This window comes from Ciona intestinalis, chromosome 9 (assembly GCF_000224145.3).
Source record: "Ciona intestinalis chromosome 9, KH, whole genome shotgun sequence".
NCBI classification, from domain to species: Eukaryota; Metazoa; Chordata; class Ascidiacea; order Phlebobranchia; family Cionidae; genus Ciona; species Ciona intestinalis.
In genome coordinates this window covers 4,903,962-4,930,732 of record NC_020174.2, presented here as the reverse complement: position 1 = coordinate 4,930,732, position 26,771 = coordinate 4,903,962, and the positions used below count along the sequence as shown (strand labels likewise).

The 26,771-nt window shown below is 38.2% G+C and overlaps 3 protein-coding genes across 5 annotated transcripts; all 3 read left to right on the top strand.

Annotated features, from left to right (window-relative positions):
* The first annotated feature begins 7 nt into the window (after positions 1-7).
* On the top strand, positions 8-3,130 carry cbf-1 (transcription factor CBF/NF-Y/archaeal histone -1). The gene is made up of 6 exons (XM_026836063.1): positions 8-691; positions 753-886; positions 1,237-1,333; positions 1,403-1,499; positions 1,754-1,821; positions 2,276-3,130. The coding sequence occupies exons 1-6, from the start codon at positions 367-369 to the stop codon at positions 2,518-2,520; spliced, it is 966 nt and encodes a 321-aa protein (XP_026691864.1). The 5' UTR covers positions 8-366; the 3' UTR covers positions 2,521-3,130.
* Positions 3,131-4,894: 1,764 nt separating this feature from the next.
* Positions 4,895-7,389, top strand: LOC100180273 (ficolin-1-like). Of its 2 annotated transcripts, XM_009861433.3 has the most exons (6): positions 4,913-5,350; positions 5,412-5,545; positions 5,758-5,854; positions 5,924-6,020; positions 6,268-6,335; positions 6,631-7,389. In XM_009861433.3, exons 1-6 carry the CDS (start codon positions 5,026-5,028, stop codon positions 6,873-6,875), a joined length of 966 nt encoding a protein of 321 aa, XP_009859735.2. In that variant the 5' UTR covers positions 4,913-5,025; the 3' UTR covers positions 6,876-7,389. The 2 variants fall into 2 exon arrangements, with proteins under 2 accessions (XP_018668937.1, XP_009859735.2); XM_018813392.2 differs by having other exon boundaries at positions 4,895-5,350; positions 5,758-6,020.
* Positions 7,390-8,561: 1,172 nt separating this feature from the next.
* Positions 8,562-26,706, top strand: LOC100184988 (protein FAM117B). Of its 2 annotated transcripts, none has more exons than XM_002132064.5 (11): positions 8,562-8,720; positions 9,162-9,321; positions 17,132-17,286; positions 18,466-18,561; positions 19,015-19,119; positions 19,512-19,658; positions 21,258-21,345; positions 22,635-22,790; positions 23,090-23,205; positions 23,957-24,064; positions 24,946-26,706. In XM_002132064.5, the coding sequence occupies exons 1-11, from the start codon at positions 8,631-8,633 to the stop codon at positions 25,108-25,110; spliced, it is 1,386 nt and encodes a 461-aa protein (XP_002132100.1). In that variant the 5' UTR covers positions 8,562-8,630; the 3' UTR covers positions 25,111-26,706. The 2 variants fall into 2 exon arrangements, with proteins under 2 accessions (XP_002132100.1, XP_018669057.1); XM_018813512.2 differs by having other exon boundaries at positions 24,905-26,706.
* Positions 26,707-26,771: the final 65 nt, after the last annotated feature.

The window sequence follows — 26,771 nt, the reverse complement described above, 5'->3', positions numbered from 1 at the left end:
CTGCTTTAGGTTTATATTGTTAAGCAATTATGTTGCCAGCACTTCCTAATTTGGTATTCCTGCGTTGTTCTGTGCAGCAGCAGAATGACTGTGGTTTAAAGTCGGCTTACAAGTCACCTATTCATCATTCCCGATCGCCCAAATTCGCACGAAGTAGGCTGCAGAACTCAAAAACAAATTTGTTGTACAACCTTATAAGGATACAAAAACAAGCTATTCATTCACTGCCGATAAATCTTGTGGTTGCCTGCTTAGCATAAAAAGATCCGTCACTATCAGCTGCATAGCATTTGTGTGACCGGCATACGAGGTAACAGTGAGTACGGGAAGACTCAGAATTTTGTATTCCGTTAACACAACGAAGAGATGGAAATAAGTAACATAACGACAGTCGTTAAAACAGTATTTCTTTCAGCAATGAGTTTTCTTAAAGTTGTAGTTTTTGTTCTTCTGGTCGCTGGGTCTAAAAGCCAAGGTACTCAACATGTGGTGTTGTCTTGCGGGAGTGGTAGTACAGAACAAAAAGGAGAGCCTGGGCCTCCTGGTAAACGAGGACCCGTGGGTGGAAATGGTTTACTTGGGCCTGTGGGCCCGAAAGGCGAGCAGGGGCATTGTGACCCGACCTGCAGGTCAGAGTACAATGTTTTAAGTGAGAAGGTGCAACGGTTGGAAAGATTAATGGAAGTTTATTGTAAGTTGACTATTTTTCAACACGTTAACATGTCGCTTACTTAGTACTTGTTCTGTTTCAGCATTGCCGACAAGTTGCAAGCAAGCTTTGCTAATGGGACGAAACGAAAGCGGGATTTACGAGATATATAACCGAGGGAACAGACAATCTTTGGAAGTTTACTGCGATCAAACCACAGACGGTGGCGGCTGGCTGGTAAGTTATCATGTTTTACTCACAGAACTCACAGAACTTTGGCGCTGGTGGATTTTCTTTACGCGCACTTTCCTTTTCTAAAGGTGGCTGTACACAGTATCCGGTCCGTTTTGTCCGGATTTCGCTGCGGCATGCGGAATTGGACACGGGTTTGCATACGACTTCGCACGCTGGAAACTGTGTACAGCCACCTTGAGTCAAATATAGCTCGTTGTTTATCTGGTATAGGTGTAAGTTGTAACGACCACCTGCCTTTTCGTTTTAACTATTCTTTAATCTTTGCTACCGTAATCGAAGAGACAAATAAAAGATATAGTAATATATTAATATGTTGGTTTACGTTTCCACAGGTTTTCCAACGAAGAACAGACGGATCTGAAAACTTCTACCGAACTTGGGCAGAATATCGACAGAAATTTGGGAATCTGAGCAACGAATTTTGGCTGGGTTTGAATTTAAAAACAATAGATTACGAACAATTCCTTAGTAGTAGATTTTAACACATATTTTTTAAAGGTATGGAAAATCTTCATTCTTTAACGTCGTCTGGACTTTACGAACTGAGGGTTGACTTAAAAGATTGTGCAGACGTTTGGAAATACGCCAAGTTTAGGTGATAACGCTTACTTATGTTGTAGTAGGGGTAGATGAGACACCTTTTCACTATATATTTCTCGTACTTTTTGGTAGTAAACAAAGAACATTCAAATGGTTGTATAACCGTATCCTCACGGCTCATGTAGACGGTTGTTCATTGTTTAAAACACGATCAGAATATTTGGATATTTGTGTGCCAAAGGTGTCCCGTCTTTACCTCTACTATATGATAGTAATAAACGATGATGTCAAACACGCTTTTTCCGACAGCTCGTTTTCGATCGCTCCAGAAGAACTACTTTATAGATTGACAGTGTCCGGGTATTCCGGGACCGCTGGTGAGTTACATAACATTAATTTTATTTATCCCTTTACGTATAGTAAGGAAAATTACACTATTTACAACAATCCTAATAACACGCTACGAGTAAAAAACTATACTCGAGGGAAATTGTCAAGTAAAAAGCAGGGCTGGCAAATTTGTAAAAAACGATCTGGTTTTATGTCTAGAAAAATATAAACTATTTCCAGTGCCGCGGCAAAGTTGTTGGTTCGCCTGCCTTAAGGCCAGAGGTTATAGCGTCGAGGCTTGACACTGCTACCACATACCACTATGGGCATATGACAGTTACTAGTAACCGTTGGGTCTGTAACTTATGAAGCAATTGCTCTAGCCATCACCGTTTCGCGCCGCCAGCTTTTCCCTGGTGGTTAGCGTATGAAAGAAATATTTGCAATTAAAATTGTGTTTTTAAATTCAGATTTAAATGTTATATTGAACCGATTTTTTAGGAGATTCCTTGAGCTATCATAACAATCGCCCGTTTACCACGAAGGACCAAGACAATGATTCCTCCGGAACAAATTGTGCGGTGTTAGAACATGGTGCTTGGTGGTACGGGGATTGCTTTTACTCCAATTTAAACGGGGCATATTTGAATTGCCAAACCAGCACCGATCAAGCTGCGAGTTGGGACGGTTTCCATGGAACAAAATATTCTCTGGAGTACATAGAGATGAAATTCAGACCCGTGTAGAACATAAATTAAAACTCTTCTGTTTTTGTACAAACTTCCTATACGCATTCTTTTACAGTGAAATATAGCAGGGTGCTGTGAAAGGATGCTTTTATATATTTTTTTAATCTCTTCTCTAGTCTCGTTGTGTATAGTAACAAAAAATAACTACAAAATTGTATATAACTGTATATCCGCGACTCTAAAAGAACGTTGTTAATTGTTTTAAACACGACCAGGAAATATGTAATTTAGGTGCCAACGCTTTCTCATCTTACCCCAAAGTAATATATCTTTGTTTGATTTTACTGCTAATGTCTTTGGCTAAACGCTTTCTGACAGATACGACTTTATTAACTTAACTTTTCAGTATATGCTTAAATGATGTGTAATTAACACATTTTAGCAGATTATTAAAAACAAAGTGTTTGGCTTAAAGCTTTGAACATTAATACAAATACATCCAGTTATTCCTTTTGGTGCACCTAACCATATTGCATAAAATGAATGTCTTTATACTAACCCATGTAAGTCATAACCGTTGTATATTCACAATCTATCTGCCACGGTAATTATTACATCTCGTGGCCAAGTATTTGCTACCAAGCTAATAAATAAGCGCCGTACTCAATGTTTATTTAAAAAATTTGTAGCCCATCGAGGTACAGGTGTGTTTTTGTCAGAATACTAGAACAAACACCAGGTTACTGTGTAGTATACTCGCCCTGTGGTACATCAGTGATTAGCGCATCTACCTTTTGCGATCTATAGTCAAATGATTACACGGCTTCACAATAGTTATAGTAGGCTGCAGCAGCTACAGCACAGCCCACTTTAGTTATACTAGAGATATTTCTAGTAGGCCGTAGCTACATCAGGTCAATATAATCATTCCTCTCCTTGTAATTGTAGTTTAGCATTAAAAAGAACCTAAACCTTGTCATTGCTGCGTTGATCCAACCTGTTATGCTTGTAGAGTTTCGGCAAACCTTATACCCAAGTAAGAACTCCAACTGTGAACATCGTTTCTCTCATCATTCTAATCATGATATAGGGTGACTTTGCATGTATATTCATATTCACGGATAATAAAACCATATTTGCATGGGCAAAAGGACTTATCTTTCCGTGCGTGATAGTTCATAAGCCATGATGTGTGTGAAACACAAAACCTATGTTTTAGCAAATGTCGTTGCCCACCATACGATGATAAATAGTGACCTTTATTCAATCAAACTATTTCTCACCGAACAGCTCTACTTATGTTTTAGTTTTCGCATTAAAGATTAAATTGCAACGACTTAAGACGTTTTATCGTACGTGTAAGTGCAATGCATGGGATTTCCCATTAGAAAAAAATTCATTCAACTTTAATCGTTTCTAGTTTCTAAAATAATAAAGAAAATTCAAATTTTATTTCTGATTTGGTATAATTAATGCTTCTTCTTCAAGAATATAAAAAATTGTAAAACATAGAGTTTATTATGTTTTAATTTTCGATTGAACGTAGCTACATAATATGCTGATTTAGCAGTTTTTTCTTATTAGTTAGGTTTAACACTTTTTTTATATTGTGTTCAATATGTCTCACTAGTACCTACTGTACTATTTTTTTTATGAAAAAGTCAGTTTATCGTGTTTAACATTAGGTATAAAAATATGCTGAGTCAGCATAATCTGGTATGTAGCTACGTTCAATCGAAAAATTAAAACATAATAATCTATGTTTTACAATTTTTTCTATTCTTGAAGAAGAAGCATTAATTATACCAAATTAGAAATAAAATTTAAATTTTCTTTATTATTTTAGAAACTAGAAACGATCAAAGTTGAGTGAATTTTTTTTTTCATGGGAAATCCCATGCATTGTCGAAACAGCCGAATTTGTTTTACTCCAGCGGGTTTTTTCACGCGATCTTTTTAGAAGCCGTATCGTTTTGGCAAACTTTGACGGTACCTTTAGGTTACATTTGAGCATATCTATCCATATACAAATTTTCATTTTTGGTTGGTATGCGCCTTTAAAGTATTAAGGATTAGTTAAATATAGTCTTGTGAAATCGCCAGTGATTACTTTATAGTGATGTATTTTTACTTCCTGTACGACTGTACATCACATTAAAAAACACATATTTTAATTTCTGCATTTGCAACTCTATGTGCTGCTTTAGGTTTATATTGTTAAGCAATTATGTTGCCAGCACTTCCTAATTTGGTATTCATGCGTTGTTATGCGCAGCAGCAGAATGACTGTGGTTTGAAGTCGGCTCAAATGTCACCTATTCATCATTACGGATTGCCTAAAGTCAGCGTTTAAGCTGCAGAAGTTAAAAACAAGTTTGTTCTGCAACCTTATAAGGAGACACAAAGAAACTATTCATTCTCTGTCAATAAATCTTGTGGTTGCCTGCTTAGCATAAAAAGATCCGTCACTATTAGTTGCATAGCATTTGTGTGATCGGCATACAAGGTAACAGTGAGTACGGGAAGACTCAGAATTTTGTATTCCATTAACACAACGAAGAGATGGAAATAAGTAACATAACGACAGTCGTTAAAACAGTATTTCTTTCAGCAATGAGTTTTCTTAAAGTTGTAGTTTTTGTTCTTCTGGTCGCTGGGTCTAAAAGCCAAGGTACTCAACATGTGGTGTTGTCTTGCGGGAGTGGTAGTACAGAACAAAAAGGAGAGCCTGGGCCTCCTGGTAAACGAGGACCCGTGGGTGGAAATGGTTTACTTGGGCCTGTGGGCCCGAAAGGCGAGCAGGGGCATTGTGACCCGACCTGCAGGTCAGAGTACAATGTTTTAAGTGAGAAGGTGCAACGGTTGGAAAGATTAATGGAAGTTTATTGTAAGTTGACTATTTTTCAACACGTTAACATGTCGCTTACTTAGTACTTGTTCTGTTTAAGCATTGCCGACAAGTTGCAAGCAAGCTTTGCTAATGGGACGAAACGAAAGCGGGATTTACGAGATATATAACCGAGGGAACAGACAATCTTTGGAAGTTTACTGCGATCAAACCACAGACGGTGGCGGCTGGCTGGTAAGTTATCATGTTTTACTCACAGAACTTTGGCGCTGGTGGATATTCTTTACGCGAACTTTCCCTCTAAGTCAAATATAGCTCGTTGTTTACGTGGTATAGATGTAGCGACCACCTGCCTTTTCGTTATAACTATTCTTTAATCTTTGCTACCGTAATCGAGAAGCGACAAATAAAAGATGAAGTAATTATGTTAGTTTATGTTACCACAGGTTTTCCAACGAAGAACGGACGGGTCTGAAAACTTCTACCGAACTTGGGCAGAATATCGACAGAAATTCGGGAATCTGAGCAACGAATTTTGGCTGGGTTTGAATTTAAAAACAATGAATTACGAAAAATTCCTTAGTAATATTTTTTTAAACATATTTTTTAAAGGTATGGAAAATCTCCATTCTTTAACGTCTTCTGGACTTTACGAACTGAGGGTTGACTTAAAAGATTGTGCAGACGTTTGGAAATACGCCAAGTTTAGGTGATAACGCTTACTTATGTTGTAGTAGGGGTAGATGAGACACCTTTTCACTATATATTTCTCGTCCTTTTTGGTGGTAAACAAAGAACATTCAAATGGTTGTATAACCGTATCCCCACAACTCCCGTAGACCGTTGTTAAAAGTTTAAAACACGATCAGAATATTTGGGATATTATGTGTTAAAGGTGGCCCCACCCTACTATATGATAGTGATAAACAATGATGTCAAACACGCTTTTCCGACAGCTCGTTTTCGATCGCTTCAGAAGAACAACTTTATAGATTGTCAGTGTCCGGGTATTCCGGGACCGCTGGTAAGTTACAGCATAACACTAATTTTATTTGTCCCTTCACATATAGTAAGGAAAATTAGACTATTTAAAACCTTAAGGCCAGAGGTTATAGCGTCGAGGCTTGACACTGCTACCACATACCACTATGGGCATATGACAGTTACTAGTAACCGTTGGGTCTGTAACTTATGAAGCAATTGCTCTGGCCTGTGTGTCACGGCGCAACCTTTACCTGGTTGGCGTATGAAACAAATATTTGCATTTGACATTACGTTTATAAATTTAGATTTAAATGTTATATTGAACCCATTTTTAGGAGATTCCTTGAGCCATCATAACAATCGCCCCTTTACTACGAAGGACCAAGACAATGATTCCTCCGGAGGAAATTGTGCGGTCATAGAGCAGGGTGCTTGGTGGTACGGGGCTTGCTATCACTCAAATTTAAACGGGGCATATTTGAATTGCCAAACCAGCACCGATCAAGCTGCGAGTTGGGCCCTTTTCCATGGAACAAAATATTCTCTGGAGTACATAGAGATGAAATTCAGACCCGTGTAATACTTAAAATTCAATCTTTTTTGTACAAACGAAAAATATAGCGGGGTGTAGTAAGATGCGCTCTTATATGTTTTCAACCTCTTTTTTCGTTGGGTATAGTAAAGAAAATACCTACAAAGTTATAAATACCCGTATACGCGCGAATCTAAAAGAACGTTGTTAATTGTTTTTCACGATCAGAAAATATGAAATATAAGGTGCTAACGCTTTCTAATGGGCTACGATTTTATTAACTAAACTTTTTAGTATATGCTTAAATGGTGTGTAATTACCAAGTTTTAGCAGATTATTAAAAACAAAGTGTTTGGCTTAAAGCTTTGAACATTAATACAAATACATCCAGATCCAGTATTCCTTTTGGTGCACCTAACCATATTGCATAAAATGAATATCTTTATACTAACCCATGGAAGTCATAACCGTTGTATATTCACAATCTATCTGCCATGGTAGTTATTACATCCCGTGGCCAAGTATTTGCTACCAAGCTAATAAATAAGCGCCGTATACTCAATGTTTGTTACAAGTGTTTGTAGAGTGTGGCAGAGTAACGAAAAGGGGTGATACAGGTTATTGTCATATAGTAGGTTGGGGGAAGATGGGACACCTTTTCATTCTATTTTCTCGCCCAATTTGGCAGTAAACAAAGAAAATGGAAAGAATTATAAAAGCGTATCCTCACGACCTCCCTAGATCGTTGTTAATTGTTTAAAAGACGATCGGAATATTTGGATATCATGTGCAAAATGTGTCCCATCTTTCCCCACCCTACTGTATTTTATGCGCTGCTATGCCAATTTTTTTACAAATCGCTATTTAAAAAAATTGTAACTCATCTAGGTACAGGTGTGCCGTTTTCCCCCACAGTACTATATGTTATGATGTAGCTCAGTAGTTTGTCGTAATAAATGTTGCCGCATAGAGGCGCGAGAGATCCGAACTCATTCGGAAATGGAACATTCCGTGTCGCGAGTTCGCGGTTTATGAAGCCGGCGTGGAGTAAGGCGTAGTAAACAAGCGGGAGAGCGGCGTCTGCTTGGCGTAACTTGGGTTCTTTTGTTTTTATCGAGGAGCAGTGACCCGCAACGGTCGGTGAACCGGTGTAGAAAGAAGAACGCATTTAGTCACGTGACTCAGGTCCTTCTTCTAGAATTCCAAATCGATTCATTTGTGCATGTTGCGACCTGCCGTACGGATGTATGTCAATATGGTTTTCCGTTGGTACTGTTCAAGTTTTCAAATATGTTTTTAAGACCACTGAAAAAAGACTACTCTTTTAGCTAGTTCGTCGCTCACGTCAGTAACCATTTCTTCAATTATTTAAATATACGTGGTCATGTTAACAGTACCAGTGTAATAATTATATTATTTAATACAAACTTATTTTGACCAAGTTGAATTTGTATTCAAACGCTAGTTTTATTTTGAGTTGCACAGTGTGAGTTAGGTCTCTGTAATGTTGTATTTGTAACAAACTTATTTTGTTCCAAGTTTATTAGCTGTTTTATTTGCTCAAATTTGACTTACTGGGACCAGTTTTAAAATAATGGTAAAGCTTATTTTACAATTGAGTTTTACTGATATGAATTAGGTTAGCATGCTGGTACAGTTAGTTTCAATGTAGACATACATTTTATAAAGTTAACTGTGTTTATCCTTAATATTTTGTTAAACGACTTTATTTATCATCAAGGTTGACTTAGGCATTTAGTTTGCATGCATACTTATCGAAGGTAATCTGAAAAAGTGTGTGTCATGTCATCCAACAAAACAAAGCCAATGATGAAAAGTGGACCTCCAAGAAAAAGTGGTCCCCCACCTATTAAAGCAACACAGCATTTCCAGGTGATTTTATGTTATCTAGTTAAACTTCTTGATCTGTACTAACTAAATGCTTGTACTACATGTAATTTTCACTGATGTATAAATACTGAAGCCTTGTAAATCAAAATAATATTCAAATCATTCCATGAAACTTGTTCCTGTTACTGTTCCTATTCTACATGGGTGAGGTCCCATAGCGAGGCATGCCATGGAAGATCTAGACCAGAGTTGGCTTAAATTCTATATTGCAGTTGTGTTATATAAGGTTAAAATCTTGCAGCGTGGCACGTCATGGGTCCTGAGATTTTTCTTGGTAAACTGTTATCAGTACTGCTCCTATGTTTAACCAACTGAAATTATAAAATTTGCTACAAGTATCTTATACATTTATACACTTCAATGCATATATGTATATCTCATATACAACCAAATGGCAATGTATATAATATATATACACCATAGCTCCTGCAAGGTAGTCCAGCCCGAAAATCTCCTTCTTCTTCCCCCACTCCCCGATCCGCAACTGATGGAAGAGTGGCTGTTCGGAGTCGATGGTCACCTGATCATCGAGCCTCACCTGATCGAAATGACCGTAAGAGTCCAAGTTCTCCCAGCATTAAAGGTAGAATCACTTGAACTGATGTAACTTATTTATCCTCACCTGGCGGGGCATTGATAGTTTTAACGCAACACAAGCGTTGGGTTTTATACACCTTGTGCCGATTATGAGTTACCGTTAATGTAACTTTGTGAGTAAATATTTTTTTCTGTGTGGGCTGGACTTGGTTTATTTTACCTTTAACTTCCGACATCTCCGAAGATGGCGTAGTTGCTAAACTGAAAGATTTGAGATGATAATTAAGTATAAATAAGGGAAGTGATGTTTCTTTTTTACACCTGATAGTATTTACACAGGTCGGTGTGTGCATTTGTTTCGACTGTGTTTTACAGTTTGACAATAGTTTATGTCATTTGTGCTGGATAATTCGGCTTTTTATTTAAGCCACGAAGGCGTTAGTTGAATAATCGGTGGGAAGTGGTACAGAGTCACCAGAAGCATCGCGTGCACCAGACTGACCTATAAAATATAAAACTAGTGTTGCCTATAAGATATAAATGTGAGAATAGCACTGTTGCAGTGTAGTTTGTGTTTAATAAATTAGGTGGTCATTCATTGATAATTAGATCAGTATTGAAGTTCTGTTTTTTGTTCCAAGTTTTGAGTAAAATGACATTATCTCTCTATATATATTTTAACATTCCCAAAACTAGTCTTGTTAGCAGTCTTAGCAGAGACAAAAAATTGGTTTAATTTAGTTGTGCCAAAGTAGGAGAGCTCACAGGAAAAAGATACAAAAGGACCAACTGTCGTAACACAAAAAATTCCTAATTAAACCGTGATGGTTATCTTATTAAAACCATCTTAACGTTAGACATCTAACTCCTACCATTGTATTGTGTATATTTTATGAGTTTTACGCTTGCTTAACCTGTAAGCGTTTCGGAGCGGTGTGTCGCTATCTCTCCTCTCTCTCTTTCTCTATCTTTTTTCTCTCACTTTTCTCCGTTGCACCACCATCGTGGAGTGCCTCAAGGCAACAGCCTTGTTAGTTTATTCAAGTTTTATGGTGCGCTTCTTCAACGTTGAAAGGTTACGAAACGGTGTTTCTTTTATAAACCCAAACACATTAAGGCACTACTAACGCAGTACACCTCGTTCCCAACCACAGTAAATTTTCATATCTTACTAACTCTCCCTCCCTAAAAATTTCGGTGAACAAGACTATGAATGCATACCTTTTTTGGAAGTTTTAAGACTGCCTTACCCCGCGAAACATACAAACTTTAATACAACGTCACACACCATCGGTTGCCTATTTACTAAAAGTCTGGCTTGTCATATCAATCATTGTGTGTTGTGTCAGTGTGCTCCCGTTCATTAATTTCCAGTTTTCGTGTTGCGCAGTTTGCCATCCCTAGTGTAATGGTAACAAAGGCCGAAAGTTGATTATGCGGTTAAGAGCGTGTGTTCTGCTTTCCTGTAACAAAGCCACGTCGTCCCATCTCCGCGGATCCCATTACACTACCAACCGTGACAACAAACTTTCGTCAAGACCGATCGAAATTAGCTCTCCGTGCGGAGTTAACGACATGTTCTTGCCATCTACTCGGCGAAGTGGTATTATGCTCGCAGTCGTCGCACACAGAAGCACTCTCCAAATTTCACTCCGGGACGTTCGGACAAAACGTTCCAAAGCCCGATAGTCGCCGTGAGGGCCTGATATTTTACAGGATTCAAACCCAGCAAACTGGGCCATTGTATCCGCTCGTTCAGCGGCCCTCTATCTATTGTACCTCACCGTCTCTGTTTGAAATCAATACCGACCGCCTCCATTCGCCTGGACTCGTAAAGGCGAAATTCCTCGTGGTGAAGCTACAGCTTATAACAGCCACCGTCGCATATTACAACGCCTGGTCAATGTGGGACATGGCAAACATACGCGACAACGCCTCACTGCGATAAATCAGGTTTAACTGAAGTGCTGTGTAGTCCCCGTGTCATAACCCACTGAAACACTGTGTGTGCTTAGCTCCTTCAAACCATACGCTCGTGATTAGAAAGATTAAAACGGTTGTTGGCGTTACCTTCAACAAGTGTTATTCCAATAATACCATAAGTAGCATATGTCACCTTGCCACATGTAATAAGTGGCTCGAGTTCGTGCGTTGTTTTCACGGGTTAAAGCTGTTGCCTATATTATCCCAGCTTTGTATTTCGAACAGTCTTAAAACTTGCACCCTCCTCCCCCCTACCTCATCGCATCGTATTCCCGTCATGCGTTATAATTACGTCAGGTGCCCCAAGAGAGCATACCAGTCTCCCCTCCCGCGTACCTTATATTTAGTGAACACTATACCCCGTGTTTACCGTTATGTAGCGCATCAGAGGAACTTTTTAGCCTAACTAACTCCGGAGATTCCGCCCCAGAATGTCCTGGTTTCCTTCAGCTGAAGTTTTATGCCCCGTGATTGCGTTACAACAAAGCCGATAGGAAATAGCGTTCAATCGCTGCCCGATTGTTATTATCTGCCCGTGTTGAATTACCGAGCTCGTATTTGACAGATTGTCCGAACCCCTCCCCCTTTTAAGCTAACTTTCGTGCCAAAGCAGCTGTATTTTATCAAGATAGACCTTTACTACGTTGCCGAAATTCTGTTTGTGTAAGATGTTGTCCCGTCTCGTGTAAAAAGATCGTTATCCTATGGCAGTGGTCAACCCACTATTTTTCTCTTCTCTCTTCTATTCTCTCCCGGCTTCACACCAACTCATTATCGCGCACATAATCCTTTTCAGGGCCTACGCTTGGGTCACAAGCGCCACGGTCTGCTCAACGATGAACTATTTATGAGGGCGCCGTGTTCAGCTTTCACGGCACACAATGGTCTAGCAGTAGCTCTTAAAATTCCCAAATCGGGCACGTGCTAATATTACTCCTTCACATAAATAATGCACCGGCAAGTCAACGGTGATTACCCACAAGCCTATAACTGACAAGCAATCGCAGTCATTTGTCGGTTAGATTATCGCTCTCAACTATTTCACGCCGACTATAAAGTATAAGGAAACCTAATCACTCTTAACCGCTCCCATATGTGCAGACCTTGTGTATAATGTTGCACATTACTATACACTCAGCGTAAACGCGGTCTCAAATCTAATAAACGTCGTTCGCAAATCGACCGAGATTTAATACGTTCCCTGTGGCAAACATAAGAGGTTCAAGGGAAATTATCTAATTACATTTCTGTTTGGATGTGAACCGTGCAACAGGTATGTGGTGTAAACAGGTTGCATAGAATCGTTTCTTTGGTTGCGTTTGCGGTTAATCCGCATGCCTTCTAATTCAATCGATTCATTCTCTATATCAAATCACTGTCTTGTAATGGAAAGGTCGATCAAGGAATTGCTAGAGAGTCTTCGCCCTAATAACGGCCGTGTACCAAATTTCATTGCCGTGAGGCTACGCCAGTGTGGTTTGTGTGAATCATATAAAGGCATTCCTTGCGCACTTGCTTCTCCCAGTGGACGTGATCTAAAACAGCAGGTGGAAGTCGAAACTTTCAGCTCTGGTTAACTCATGGGCCTTCTTTCTTCACTGGCCGAACAATTGTTCCTTTATCTGTGATTTTTCACATAAAGCTTGTATAAAACATGGACTGATATGGACGCGGCTCAGATTGCTTTCCGGCTCTTTCTTTGCTTGGAATTCTACCGCGAACGGTGGTGTTCCTACCACAGAGTTGTAATTGACTTTCGGAGAGAAAAAATGACAAATAGGGTTGTCGGTAAGTTTGTGATTTAATGAGAAATACCGGCCCCGAGAAACAGCTGCCCTTTAAAACTTTTATCGTTATTCGCGCGTCGGTTTTCGCTGACGTAGAATGTAAACACCATAACGCCGTTAACCAAACTTGTGCTTTGCTCAAGCAGTGGTTCACTTACATCAGTGTGTTTCAATTTACGTTCGCCACAATGCGCAATTTTAGCTTGTAATGCAAATGCCACGCCAATTGAAACGAGTCACTTAACTTTGCAGCCCGACTAGCCGTTTTTATTTCGGGTATAAAGCACTGGGTGTGCGAGTGGCAGCTTTTTAGCTGACGCTCTTACAAAAGAAGGACAATAGTAGATGGCACTTTCGTCGTCGGTAAAAAGCTCGCTGAAAGGGGCGTTTGCGTTCGCAAAATAAGTACGTGGCTTGTTTCGTTACAATGGATAGCTGGTCGTGGTATTTCCGGGACGCGGCCTGTTTTACCGACTCAACGACACCAGTTCTCGGTCCTGGCACCGACATCTCAAAACTCAGCTTGTGTCATCACCACTTCTGGTAACGCGCATTCAAATTGATAAGTAAAACACCCACCATAGCAGCATGCTTACATACTATCAGTCCACCATCACAACATGCTGTGTTAACACGCCGGGTAGTACAGGATGTTGTGGCAATTGATTTTTCGTGCGCGTGTACACTAAGGACACGTTACGCACGATTATTTGCACCAACCATGCAAAACTTATGTCTCTTGATGTTTAATTTGAAGAGTGCACATCAATATATCGGCTACGTAATCGTGTTAGCCGGCCGACTCCACTGTTTATTTGGTGAGACAACGAAGTCTCACCGCCCTTCATAGCTCCTGGCAAAGCAAAGCCTTTCTACCATTGGTATTATTAGATTGGACGCATCGGTGGGCATGTAAAGCTACTCACTTAGTTGCGCAGTGGGATGTTTTATTGACTCGCACAACCACGAGGCATGGTGCTTAAAATCTAGCATCGTCCAGCACTGGCTTCTTACATGGTGGCCAACAGTGTTTTCAAACTCAACTTACACCCCAGTCGCCATGCACGTTTATCGCCCTTTGCCTTTTTGTCTGGCATCACTTGAGCGGATCTCAGAATAACAGAACGTTGGTTTGAAGTCGTGTTTGTGTTAAGAGTCTGTTTGCGCTTCCAGCCCAACGCCCAACTCATTTTAAAGCGTAATTTGGCCACGCTCGTTATTACGTAGTGCCGGAACTCTTGTTTCATTTAGGGTAACCGAACCGTTTCATTTCAACCAAAACTTCTCTTACACATACCATGTTCGTTCCCCTAATTGACCCCACATTTTAAAAATGCCGTAAACACGTTTTCTGTCACGTGTTATTTGAAGCTGCTTTGCCAGTTTTACATGAGAGTTGAAATCCTAATCCTTACGCCCACGCTTGCACATAACCATGCTGGGGAATTGCCACCTGCATGAGATTCTTCAGATGTTTGTAGATGCACGTGAGTCCGTATTCAACTACCCACTCACAGAGACAAACCGCCACACCCCCAACCCAACAGCTCAGTGTTCAGTGTTCTTTTTCAAGTAAACGTGGTTTGGTCTTAAGAGATTTCGTAATAGCGTTGCCATTTTGAACGATAATAGAAACATGATACGCCGTTTGCATGGCTGCTTCGCGGTATATCCTACCGCGGCTTCCAGTTGCTCCTTAGAGCACTGTGAATTAGCGGCCGGAAAACAGCGATCCCTAGTCCTTGCTATAGCAGCAGCTAGAGTCTCCCATGTCGGTATAAAACAAAGTGGTTATCTTGGCCATGTAATTTAGGTTTGATTGTGTAACTGACGCAACTAAATACATGTTTAGGAAACCGTCAAGTCACTTCCGCTTTTAAAGTGCATTAAAAAAATAACCGGCGGGGTGCGATGGTAATGAAAATAAACAAAACCTTGCCCAGTTAAGAGGCCGTGCGTCGGTTCCCTTTTAAATCTCGACGAAGCCTCGCCCACAGTCCGTGCAAACACCAGGAATCTAACGGAAACTGAAGTGGTTTGTACAAAATACCAGCCAGATATATTGCTGGGAAGTACTTTTGATCGTTATAGTTGAAAAAGAGATTTTCATTTCGTTCCTAATAAGTGGTTAGCTTTCGGGTTTGTTAAAACCACTTGATGTTTGCTCGATGGCCAACGATCGTGTTTAAATGACTGTCCTCGTAACCGATAAATATAATGGCTATAGCAACTGAAGGGGCCCAACATCGGCAACATCGGCCGGCAATTACGTACTCAAATATAACCCTCCGCTCCGGATAACGCGGTAGAAGTAAATACGATGACACGCTTGGCTGTCTTGAATCGCTCCTGGCTTGAAACTAATGGACTTCGGCGTCGCAAATTCAATTTCTCGACGGTCTGCTGACCTTCGTGCCTTCGTAGCAAAGCAAAATATTAAAGCGATTCGTTCGCTGTCGCAGATAAGCCGGCGTCTAATTCTGCTTCGCAGGTTTTTGGCCTGCGTCCCATTTTCCGTTTTCCAACTGCACCGTTATATATTACCAAGGATAAAAAAATACCCATTCAAAATGTAAAGTAACCGTTTAAAAAGCAGCCAATAGCCATGTTTCTTAGCTATGCACTATACAGGCTATCTTAGTAAGCATAAGCTCACCTTTACACCATCGCAAAGTGTTCGGTCGTTTGAACGCATGAACTATTCAGTGGTTTGCTTCAAAGCGCCCAGAAAACAATGCCGGTATGAATAATAGCCCTTTCGTGAATTCATTTTCCTCTTGTATGGTAGCTTCTCTTGAGAAAGATTAATTTACCGATCGTTTGCTGGGCTAACTATACAAAACACAGCAGTCCTTAATGCTAGGAATCTTATCTCTATTTTGTAATAATGTTCCACAAAAAAGTACAGTTTATTCTGTTTATTTCTGCAGAGATAGGCAGGTTTTCTGTTTAATGCAGTTGGTGTAATATACGGATCATTAAATGTACCAAAAAGATTTTAACCACTTTGTCTTTGATTGTTTGTTTGTTTTAAACTTATTTAAACAAACAAGTCTTCAGGGTTTAACAACTCAACATTATGAATACTGTGGTGACTAAAGCAGATGGTTTATTATTACTGTGGCCCTTGTAGTGCAGTAAGCAACCTTTTTCCTACATGTGTTGTCTTTCAAGCTAAATACGTGGATATCCTGGAGCTGCTTTAATTGAGTATTGCTGCTGCCTGTTCAAATGAATCACTCACGTTAAACTACATACACATGAGGATTTCCTTCTTAATAAATTACAATTAACCACATTGTAGCATTAACTTGAACATAGTATGAGATTTTGTCATGTAATCTGGCCATGTCATATTGTACCATACGACCAGCAAGCTTAACTATGACATCAATCATTCACCCGGTTGGGAATTTTCATTAAAAATTTATCCAATAACGTGACCTTTCTCCTATCCTATGTTATGCTACAATTTTACTAAGATTTGCTTCTTGTGCCCACATCATGCCAACCACAAATCCATTGAGCCAAAATAGAGGCTTACACCCCCACGCATAACTCTACTATGACAACCTGCTAGTTGGACTTAAAATACCACTTTCACGTTAAAAAGTATTTGAATATTACGCTGTAGTTTTCTTTTGAAATATCGTCAGCTCAATGACATTCTTTCCAATAATAGCATCTCCTTATCCAATAATCAAACACATTATCGAGTTTTTCTTTATTCAAGGGTTAATTTATAGACATATGATGCAAAATTGATCTTTGCTGTCTTTTACTTTAATTGGATATTGACCAAATTTCCCATTTGCTCTCAGTGTAAGCTCACTGTCTTTGTAGTTTATGGCTTCTCTGTATTTTGGCTCGTAAGAAATTTGGTTTACTACAAAAATCGTTAAGATTTTTTATTGAATTTTATTTGTTATTATCCTATTTAATTATAAGTTGTAAGTTTGTTTTCTCTCTGACAATTTATTCCAATAATTCCTAACGTTTAAGAGCCTGAAACAGACAGGAAATAGAATATAGAATATGTGCGATACTTCAATCTTACTTAGAATATTCACTCATGCTGTATTACAGTTTCCAACCGTCGAAGTCCCTCTCCAAGCATTAGAAGAACTGCATCATTAGATACAATAGCTGGGCCCTACCTCACAGGGCAGTGGCCGAGAGATTTTGTCCCGATACAACATCATGTTGGTCACACACTGGTTGTGTGCAACAAGATGACACAGGTATGGAACATATAGTTATAAAGAAATATTATATGCTGTTTACTTATTGGGTTCTATGTAAGATGATGGTATGTTGGGTTTAAATATACAAGGTTAATTAATTCTAATATCTATAACAATTCATGTAAGGTACAGTTATAAAGAATATTATGTTCTGTTTGGTTATATTTATGTAAGATTGTATGTTGACTTTTGGTAATACAAATTGTTTACACTAATTTGGTACTTTGGTTTAACAAATTGCTATATGGTGGGGAAAGAAATTATTAACCCTCAATAATTGTGCAGCAACATTCACCAACAAACCACTTTAATGTACTTTGTGTGTTTCATGTCATCACATTTTGCCAAGGGTATAATAATGTAGTTTTGCAATAGCTATCTCTAGATATATGTGAGTGCAAAATATTATTATGTTGCTGTATATGGAGTAGGTTTGCAGACAAATACTGCATCATCATATACTTATGTAACATTCACAAACACTTAAGTATTCACTAACCTTAGATTATGGTACAAGCTTTATATGAGAAATGAGACTGATGATACAATATCAAAGTTTGGAATATAAGATGAGAAAAGTTTAATGTTTTTTAGAATTGGCTATCATTTTCAGAATTTAAATCTTGATCAAAAAGTGTAGGCATTTTAAAAGTCTATGGAGTTAATTTTGATTAAAAAATGACCAAATGAAAATAGAAGCTGAGTAAATTATTTCAAGACTGTTATATTATGGCTTAACGCAACAGGGCTTATGCATATTCTGAACAAAACTTATGTTCTGAGAAATCGGATGTTTTTTTACCAATTAATTACTTATATATAACATGGTTTATTACAACCATTGAAAAATTTAACTGATTTTCTTTACATTGATATATAGTACTGTGGGAGTGCGGGGTAAGATGGATACTGTTAGCACATATTATCCCATATTACCTAACCATGTTTTAACAAATAACAACATGCTTTGTAAATATTGTGTTCTAAATGGGACGAGATATTAAAAACATGAACCATCTTACCCCAACCTACTTTAACTCAATACATGCCAACAAAAATATTTTTTCAATTTTGCAATCGAAAACATGAACCATCTTACCCCAACTTACTTTAACCACACACATGCTAGTGTATCCCCCAATATCCTATGCTCACACCCGCTCACTTGTGTTATAGACCCCAGATTGGAGCACCGAGGTTTCCACCACTCTACTTAAGCCAAGCGCTAAATCCAACCACCCTCTTCCTCTAACAGACCCTGGCTTCAACAAGGTATATTTAACAGGAGAATAAGATGTGGTTTAAAATCAATATCTTATTCCAGCTATGCTGTCAACTATTGATATTTAAATTAGAGACTGATGATGGCATGGAATTTTAAGCAAAATTCTCTCACAGAGTACAATTCGTTAAACTTAATTTTTGTTTGTTACGTAATTTGCAGCACTTGATTCTGACTGTTATTTTGCTTGGATAATCGTCCAACTTCATGATCACTAGATTATGGTCATCTTACAATTTATCACAGTAACTACCAGTTATCTTTTAATGATACAATTAACTGTTAAACATTTAAACTATTAGAGCTCAAAAATTAAAGCGAGAACAAAATTAGGTTTAAATTGCAATTATTCATATTATCACGCAAATGCCACGCAACATAATTTGGTTATAGTGCGTAAAAAGACATTATCTTATATGTTAACATGTTTAATATCATAACAGATGCGACAACAAATTAAAATGATTGGTAAAAGATCCCAGCATAAGAAAAAGGATAGGTCACCACCGATACATGGTGATCACTCAGCATTCCATCAGATAGCTGCTGTAAGTGTGTCTTATCTACTAATTTTCTTTCCATCTGTCTGCACCTTATACAGGCAAAGCAGTATCCTATTGACGCACATCATTATTTTTACAAAACCAGTTTATTATTCTGTTACTTCTGCTGCAAAGTATAAGGTAAAAAATCTTTTAACGGCTCATCTGGTAGTATTGTGGCAACAACAATATATTATTAATAAAAAATAATGCTTTTTTAAATAAAAATCCTAAATAGGTTGACATCCCTTGTATAATATGTTAGTGTTCCTACACCACTTTGTTCCAGTGAATAGGTCATTGCTCATTATGATTGTGTTATATGTGAGATTGGCATTTCCTGTATTGGTTGCAGCATTAATTAAGTAGCTTGTCTAATTTGCCCTTGTTTCATCCAGGCCACACACCCAAGGTCAATTTCGAACCCGATTTCAATCGGGGGCCAACCGTTCGGGCGCCGGCCGCAGAGACAAAACAGTGTAGAAGCGCTCAATAAGGAAATTGACATGCTGATTAACAAAGATGCAGCTGGTAATGAACCACGGGTGAGTCAAATCAATATTGCTCTTTTGCTTTTCAATGTTTGGTTTCATATCCTGTAGTAGTGTAGGTTGAAGTCATATTTAGGTTACTGTGTTGAGCTATGTTTATGTTTTGTATTTCGCAACTTGTTTTGTATTTCGCGTTTACTGGTAAGGCTTTTATTTCATTTTGACCATAAATGTTACTCAGTGTTTGATTTTAAAGCATTTTATAATTGTAAATACATTACAAATGTTGTTGGCTGATGCCAATGTATTAGTTTGTAGCGAAATATATCATGGCAACTTTAGCAACTTTTGCCTATTTTTATTATTTTTTTATAAGTAAGTTGCTATTGCGATGGTAGCTGTCTATCTACTATAGAAATATTATGTTCTTGGCATTACAATACTAACTTGGAAGCGGAAGGCTTAAAGTTTGTGAGCTTCCATATTCCCGCCATATGCACATGGACAATTGTTTCACACATCCCTTGAATAATGCATAGATACGCGGCTTCCTGTTTGTCTCACTTTGCGGTGATCGGGGCTGACTTGCTCGCGCACATTGCAGTGTCAGCCTGAGACGCGTAACCTTTTATTTATCCATAACCAATGTCATGAGTGTTCAGGCTTCATCTGTAGTCAGAGCAGGCATAAGAACAAACGCTCCCCACCTCCCCAGCACACTTCTATAATAATATGATATTTCCTGCTACAAAACCTGAGGCGAATTTCACGCTACAGCGGCAATGATATCAACGCGTTTGCCACTAATGTGATCATTGCCTGTAATGTGAACATTATTAAACTGAAGCTGGCAGATTACGCTTGACGCTTGTGTTCCCAATTTGATTTCCAAAACCCAAAGTTCTGTTTTAATTTTAAAGAATCTGTTTTTGCCACCACATTCCACCTCAGTGGGTTCAAGTAGCCATTACTGACACAACATCATAACAAGCCACTCACCTAGACTAGCTATACAGGGGTTTATAATTTAAGACTTGTCTGTGGTAACCTGACTATAAAAGCAAGATATTTTATATTTTACTTAAACTAACTAGAAAAATACATTAAATTTTAAAAAAAATGTATTAAAGCATTACAAAGATAGAATATCATTGAGTTCATATCTCGTAGTTATGTGCACACTTGAGTTATAACTATGTACAGCATCACTAACACACCAGTGGTGCATGTTATAACATAAACATTACATGAAACGCAAGAAGCTTAGTAATCTCCCATTACCCAAGCATGGAGTTGCAGCAGTTTAAACTTGTAGCTACAAACTTTGTTGGCCTAACCACTACCGGAACTAAGCAAATTTATGAGCCAAGTTTTCGCAGTAATAACCACATATTTTTAACTCTACTTAAAAGTAGTGCATAACATTACAATAATATATTCCCTGAATAATTTTAATTTTGTAGCTGTATAAATTTGGTTTGTTTTTTTTAATAATGAATTAATCTTTTGTATTATCTTAAGTCTTAACAATTTAAAATTTCAATGTAATAATAATTTCTAAAGTGCAGAAATTGTAAAACACATCTTACAAGGCACACTTCATCTAGTTTGTTGAAATTTGTACATAATTTAAATTTCCTGATTTTTTTTCAGATTTTTCAAGGTGTCACTCCGCCAGATGGCCATCGAGCCCCCTTACCACGCAGCAGCACGCGAACCATGGAAACACAAACTCCACAAGGTAAGAGTTGCCACTATTAGTTGATTAAATTAAGTATATTGTGGCCAGAAATGATTACACTTCCCTAAAATTATGAACTAATTTTCGCAACTATGATTTTTATCCATATATATATATATTTCAAATTAAAAATAATAATTTTTGTTTACAAAAAGGGGTTCGTGGCGCCTGAAACCTATGCATAACATGGTAGGCTTTTTTAGTTGCCATAAAGTAACAGATGGTCATGAACAAGTATATATAAATACAACAACACAGTTAGCAATACAAATCCAACAAAGTGGTTAGCTTGTTTGCGTCGAAGGTATCAGGTTCAAGGCTTGATGCTGCTACTGCTTATGGCATGTGTGTCATTGGGCAAAACACTTAACGGCAATTGATCCAACCCATGGGGCACTTATAGGTTGTCCGAATTGTCAGGCATACAAAAAACAATCACTCACAAAGTTACATACACAATAATTCGTAAGCGGACACGAGGTGTATGCAACAGAACAACCATGTTATAACGAGTGTTGCCCGCCTAGCGCAGTTGAATAAGTTACATTCACATCAGCAGCATAATACTTAAAATTGTCAGTATTAATTTCTTGAAGTTATCATTGCACTACAGTAATAGCATTGTAACCAAAACATATATTGCTGAACTATTGCTCATATACTTTTTCCTGAGAACTCTGTAAATCCTATTCAGTACTAAGAACAACTGATATTTGGCAGCTTTAGTCTGTATACTATTATGTGTTCATGATATTGTTGTAGTGGTGAAGTCATTACTTTATCCACCAAGTACCCTTTAATATAAAAGGATAAATCTTTTATTACTCCATCATCTATCAAATGTTTATTTATATTCTGATTTAATCTGACATTCCCCCTTATATTTTACAACATTACTAACTATACAGAGGATGAATGAAACAGCTGTAAAATCCACAACAATTTGACTTCTTAAACAAAGACTTCCTTTAACCTTTTAACACTGTGTTTTTAACCTTTGAATTTTTCTGTAACTTTTAACATGCAGCCATTGTATCTTTTTTGGTATAGCTGCATAGCTGCCTTGAGCACAAAGGTTACAGGTTTAAGGCTCAAAAAATCTGCCATTGTCAGCCTTTGTCAAAACAAATTGTCGATACATTACAAAATATATGAAAAAATTCACCTAAAATAATCACCCACAAAGTTATAATGTGGTAACTCTTAAGCTGGCCCGAGGTGTATGAAACAGAACTTTCGGTACCCCAATACACTTGGATAAATAAGTAATATTCATTCGTTACTTACAGGCTACACAGAATACTCTAAGGAGTCAAACACGGATGAAATCATTCCTTCCCCCACCCCATCACCAACCGTAGAAATTCCCACTTTGCCAACAGTTGTAGTCGACACCCAAATACCACAAACTCAAATCACAATCATAGCAGCGAATGAAACAAAAGGTGAAACAACCTATTTTATGAACTTATGTTATATATTCCACAAGAACCTGAATGGTGTCAAAAAATAGTAGAATATAGTAAGATGTAATATGAGCAATATTTTCTTTTTTTCTCATCCATTTGGTAGTAAACAAAGATAAATTACAGATAAAACAACTGTAGCCTTGCAACTTTAAAATGGTGTTGTTAATTGTCCAAAACACGATCAGGAAATATGGGATTTTTTTACACATTTTTTTAGTTTCTTTTGATTCCAAATGTATCTAAACCAAGTTCTAACCTTTTATGCTGTTGCACAGATTCAGGTGTAAGTCCTTGCCCAAAGTTTGCATCAAGCCCTCGACCAAACAACAGCTATATGTTTAAGCGCGAGCCACCGGAGGGTGCGGAGAGCGTGAAGCCGTTCAAAGAACTGGTAAGTTTTAATTTCAATGCTTTATTATCATTGCTATTTTATTTGGGTGAGGTTCTACTGTGAGACATGTTATGGGACCTGAGATTTAGTTCGAGTTGGCTCATTACTCCAACATTGTATAAGTTTTATTGTTAATCATTACCATACACAAATACAAAGACAGAGGATATACACAAATACAAAGACACCAATACTCATGGGCGGTAAACTTTTAAAAAAGCTGGGGAGGCAGTTGGTGCTAAGATGTGGAATATTTGAAACAAATTAAGTTCAGTTTACTGATTAATACAATGAAAAATATTCCTTGTGAAAAGTAGGGTAGCCCTGCCTACTTTTTCACTCCAGCTTTGGTTATTTACTATTCAAACACATTTACTATTCATTGTACTTATTTAAAAACGCCAGTGCTGGGACATTACTCATTTTAATAATTGTTTTTTTTCAAAAATAGAATTTAACAACTTAACACAGAGCTTTTGCATTATAATTTGAAGTAGTAAACGTTTATGTTCAGCAAAGTACATCATTATAAGTTTAAAATCATTGTTCAGGCCATTTTATTGAAGGTCAAATAGCATGTTACTCAGCAGGCATTTCTCCAATGTTTGTTTCCTAAGTGGAAATGGCCTGAAAACTTGTGTGAACCTGCCTGATTGGAAGTTGCAACACTCCCCCCTTGCATGCGAAGCTTTTACAATCATCCACTTGGCAATTGTTGCAAACACGACCTAACCAAGTTACTTCCTATCAGGATATCCAGCAACAGCAGCTTCAAATCTCACCAAGCTGCCCCGACAAGAATAAAGTCAATTTTCATCCAAAACAAACTTCAGCATTCAAACCAGCTCCAAAATCAAAGGTAAATGAACTATCTTTTTACTTTTATATATTTCCAAGTAAAATAGTTCAATAAATTTACAAAGTTTTACTAAAGGTCAATTTGCTATGTATCGACAGGTGTTCTGAAATTTTGTTTAACCCTAAGTTAATATTGCTCAATACAAAACATTTTCTGCAACATGCATAAACAAACATGTTTGCTATTATGTGGTCACCTTTTTATTTTGTGCATTAATTTTTAGTGTTCTGAAAAACAACTCAATATTTGCCTTTATAGATAACAGTATAACATCACTGCAGTTAAACTAAAACATATATTTGTCTATAATCAATTGCGTAATGTTAGGAATGACTAGCGCCACATGCTACCCTTATTTTTGAAACAGAGGGGCACTAGCAATCTAGTTTTAAATAAAACCAACTTTTTATGTTAGGTGTCTATGGTGTATACAAACAAGCAGAGACGGAGTATATTGCATTTACCACCTTAATCAGTTTTTACCCTGCTGTCAGCACATTAATCAATGAGGCTCCCTATGTTTGACAACTATGAGTGTAACTGTATTTTAACAATGTCACCCCAGATTTTACCCTGCTGTTAGGTGTCTATACAAACAAGCAGAGTTATATACAAACAAGCAGAGCCAAAGTAGATTGTATTCACCGCAATAATCAATGAGGTTCCCTATGTTTGACAACTATAAGTGTAACTGTATTATAACAATGTCACTCCAGCTTTTACCCAGCTGTTAGGTGTCTATACAAACAAGCAGAGCCAAAGTGTATTGTATTCATCATATTATTTAGTATGGTTCCCAGTGTTTGATAAACCTTGTAACCGTATTCTACTGTCACCCAGATTTTACTCCCAATTACTAAACGTGACGCCCATGTTCACAGTACCCGCACCTGAAAAACACGGCAGGGATAAACGGAGCTACAGAGCAGAACAACAACACCAACCTCGTCTCCATAAACGCGAACAACAACTCGACCGTGTCGCAACCTGGATCCAATAACCTCAGTCTGAACGTCACTTCGCCCCCGGCTCTACTGGACGCTTGAGTTGTGTTGACGTAACAGAGGCTCATTCTGACATCACACTTCGTTCCATGTGTCATAGATGCCTTTGTGATTCCCTATACGTGGCTTCAATACGTTTTTGTTTTGTTTCTTTTAATTTCATTTTGTTACTTTACGTTTGTGTCTTACTCTGCGAGGATTTATGGGCGGTTTGCGCGACTGTTATTCAGCTTCCACGTTAGCTGTATGATGATCACGCTCGTCGGCCGCCTTCGGTTCGATACGCAGAACCTGTTTTGTTGTCACGTTATTTCCCTTTGTAAACGAGAGAGGTGTCTATTCGTGTACATTGTTACCTTGTAAATACGCGACCTAGTTACTAGATACGTTCTAACGCATTCTAATTGGGAAACAAGAATATGAATGCAGTTAAACATAAACTTTCCCGTTTTTTCTCAGGTCCGAATAAAATAGTTCGCCTTCGCCAAACGTGCTGAGTTAAAAACACAACAAACGACGATTGAATCGCCCCAGCACCCCTGTATTACTTCCTCTGGCATTGGAGCGCAGAAAAACCTTCAATATTTGAACGCATTCACCTCATTAAACGAACGATCGCTTAAAATATTCCAGATTTTACTCGAAATGTGATTTCCTTGACCGTAACCAGCCGAGCAGGAAACCGGCCAGGGATAACTTCCTGCAGAAAACCCAACGCCATGCGCCTCACTAATCATTGCACCACACGTCGTGTGTAGCTATGGTGCAGCCGCCCTGTTAATAGCGTTAAAACTACCACCATGGTGCACCGAAACAGCGGGATCAAAGTGGTCCAAGTTGCGCCGCAGACCCTTCTCGGCGGCGTTGAATTGTCGGTCAAGCGTCGGTTAAGAGGCCGCAGAACCGAAATCGATTACAAATTCCCAAGCCGCAAACTGTATGATCCACCCACAGTTCTGGTACTCGCTTTGTTTTACCATAGTGACGTATCGGTGCTCGATAACAGAACTAAATTGGCTCAATTTTGACAATCGATCAATGGTATGCTTCAAGGGTTGTTTTATGTTCGTACCTATAACATCACCTATAGCGCCGAGTACACTATTGAGTTTTATGTGTATGCGTTTCCTGCCGTATTATTGCGTTATTACCGCACAAGTTCACAAGCAAAAGGCGGCGCTTCTAATCCGGTGCTCGCTGTCGTACATCTATCGTTGAATTTTCTTACACAACGTATTGCATTCGACCTATAGTAAGACATCCTTTCACGCAGATACGAGTACCTTCTATACCCTATTTCTTTGTTGCATAATATGTGGATTTTTTACCTCTAGTTGTTAGAACTTTAAAAATTCTTAACAAAAATCGGGAGTTAACATTGTGTAGCCGGGTCTTTTACTATTTTTTAATATTCTATAGTCTGTTCACAAATTAGCTCTAAACCCGTTTGCGTTTTGTTTATTAGCTTTGTTTCTGGTGTTGATTTTTGTTCGCTCGTTTGTTTTTTACATTCCGAACGCGCATCGGCGCACTTTCGATCTGTTTGCGTTTCTATCCCGCGCAGCTGCGTCACCTTGCGGCTGTTGTCGCGCAGTTTCGATTACAATAAACCTTTACGTACAACAAGTGTACAACGAGTCTCTAGTCTTTTATTGCCACTATATTGTTAATTACAAATGAAATAAGGTATATATTAAAAAGAT

What these genes read in the sequence shown, in the direction of transcription:
- LOC100180273 (XM_018813392.2), top strand. Translation starts at nt 5,026, where the DNA reads ATGGAAATAAGTAACATAACGACAGTCGTTAAAACAGTATTTCTTTCA. An exon ending in TGGAAATACGCCAAGTTTAG is followed by an intron (nt 6,021 to 6,267) that starts GTGATAACGCTT and finishes CTTTTCCGACAG; the next exon opens with CTCGTTTTCGATCGCTTCAG. An exon ending in CGGGTATTCCGGGACCGCTG is followed by an intron (nt 6,336 to 6,630) that starts GTAAGTTACAGC and finishes ACCCATTTTTAG; the next exon opens with GAGATTCCTTGAGCCATCAT.
- LOC100184988 (XM_002132064.5), top strand. Translation starts at nt 8,631, where the DNA reads ATGTCATCCAACAAAACAAAGCCAATGATGAAAAGTGGACCTCCAAGA. An exon ending in AAGTTCTCCCAGCATTAAAG is followed by an intron (nt 9,322 to 17,131) that starts GTAGAATCACTT and finishes GCTGTATTACAG; the next exon opens with TTTCCAACCGTCGAAGTCCC. An exon ending in AACCAGCTCCAAAATCAAAG is followed by an intron (nt 24,065 to 24,945) that starts GTAAATGAACTA and finishes CCATGTTCACAG; the next exon opens with TACCCGCACCTGAAAAACAC.
- cbf-1 (XM_026836063.1), top strand. Translation starts at nt 367, where the DNA reads ATGGAAATAAGTAACATAACGACAGTCGTTAAAACAGTATTTCTTTCA. An exon ending in CAGACGGTGGCGGCTGGCTG is followed by an intron (nt 887 to 1,236) that starts GTAAGTTATCAT and finishes ACGTTTCCACAG; the next exon opens with GTTTTCCAACGAAGAACAGA. An exon ending in TGGAAATACGCCAAGTTTAG is followed by an intron (nt 1,500 to 1,753) that starts GTGATAACGCTT and finishes TTTTTCCGACAG; the next exon opens with CTCGTTTTCGATCGCTCCAG.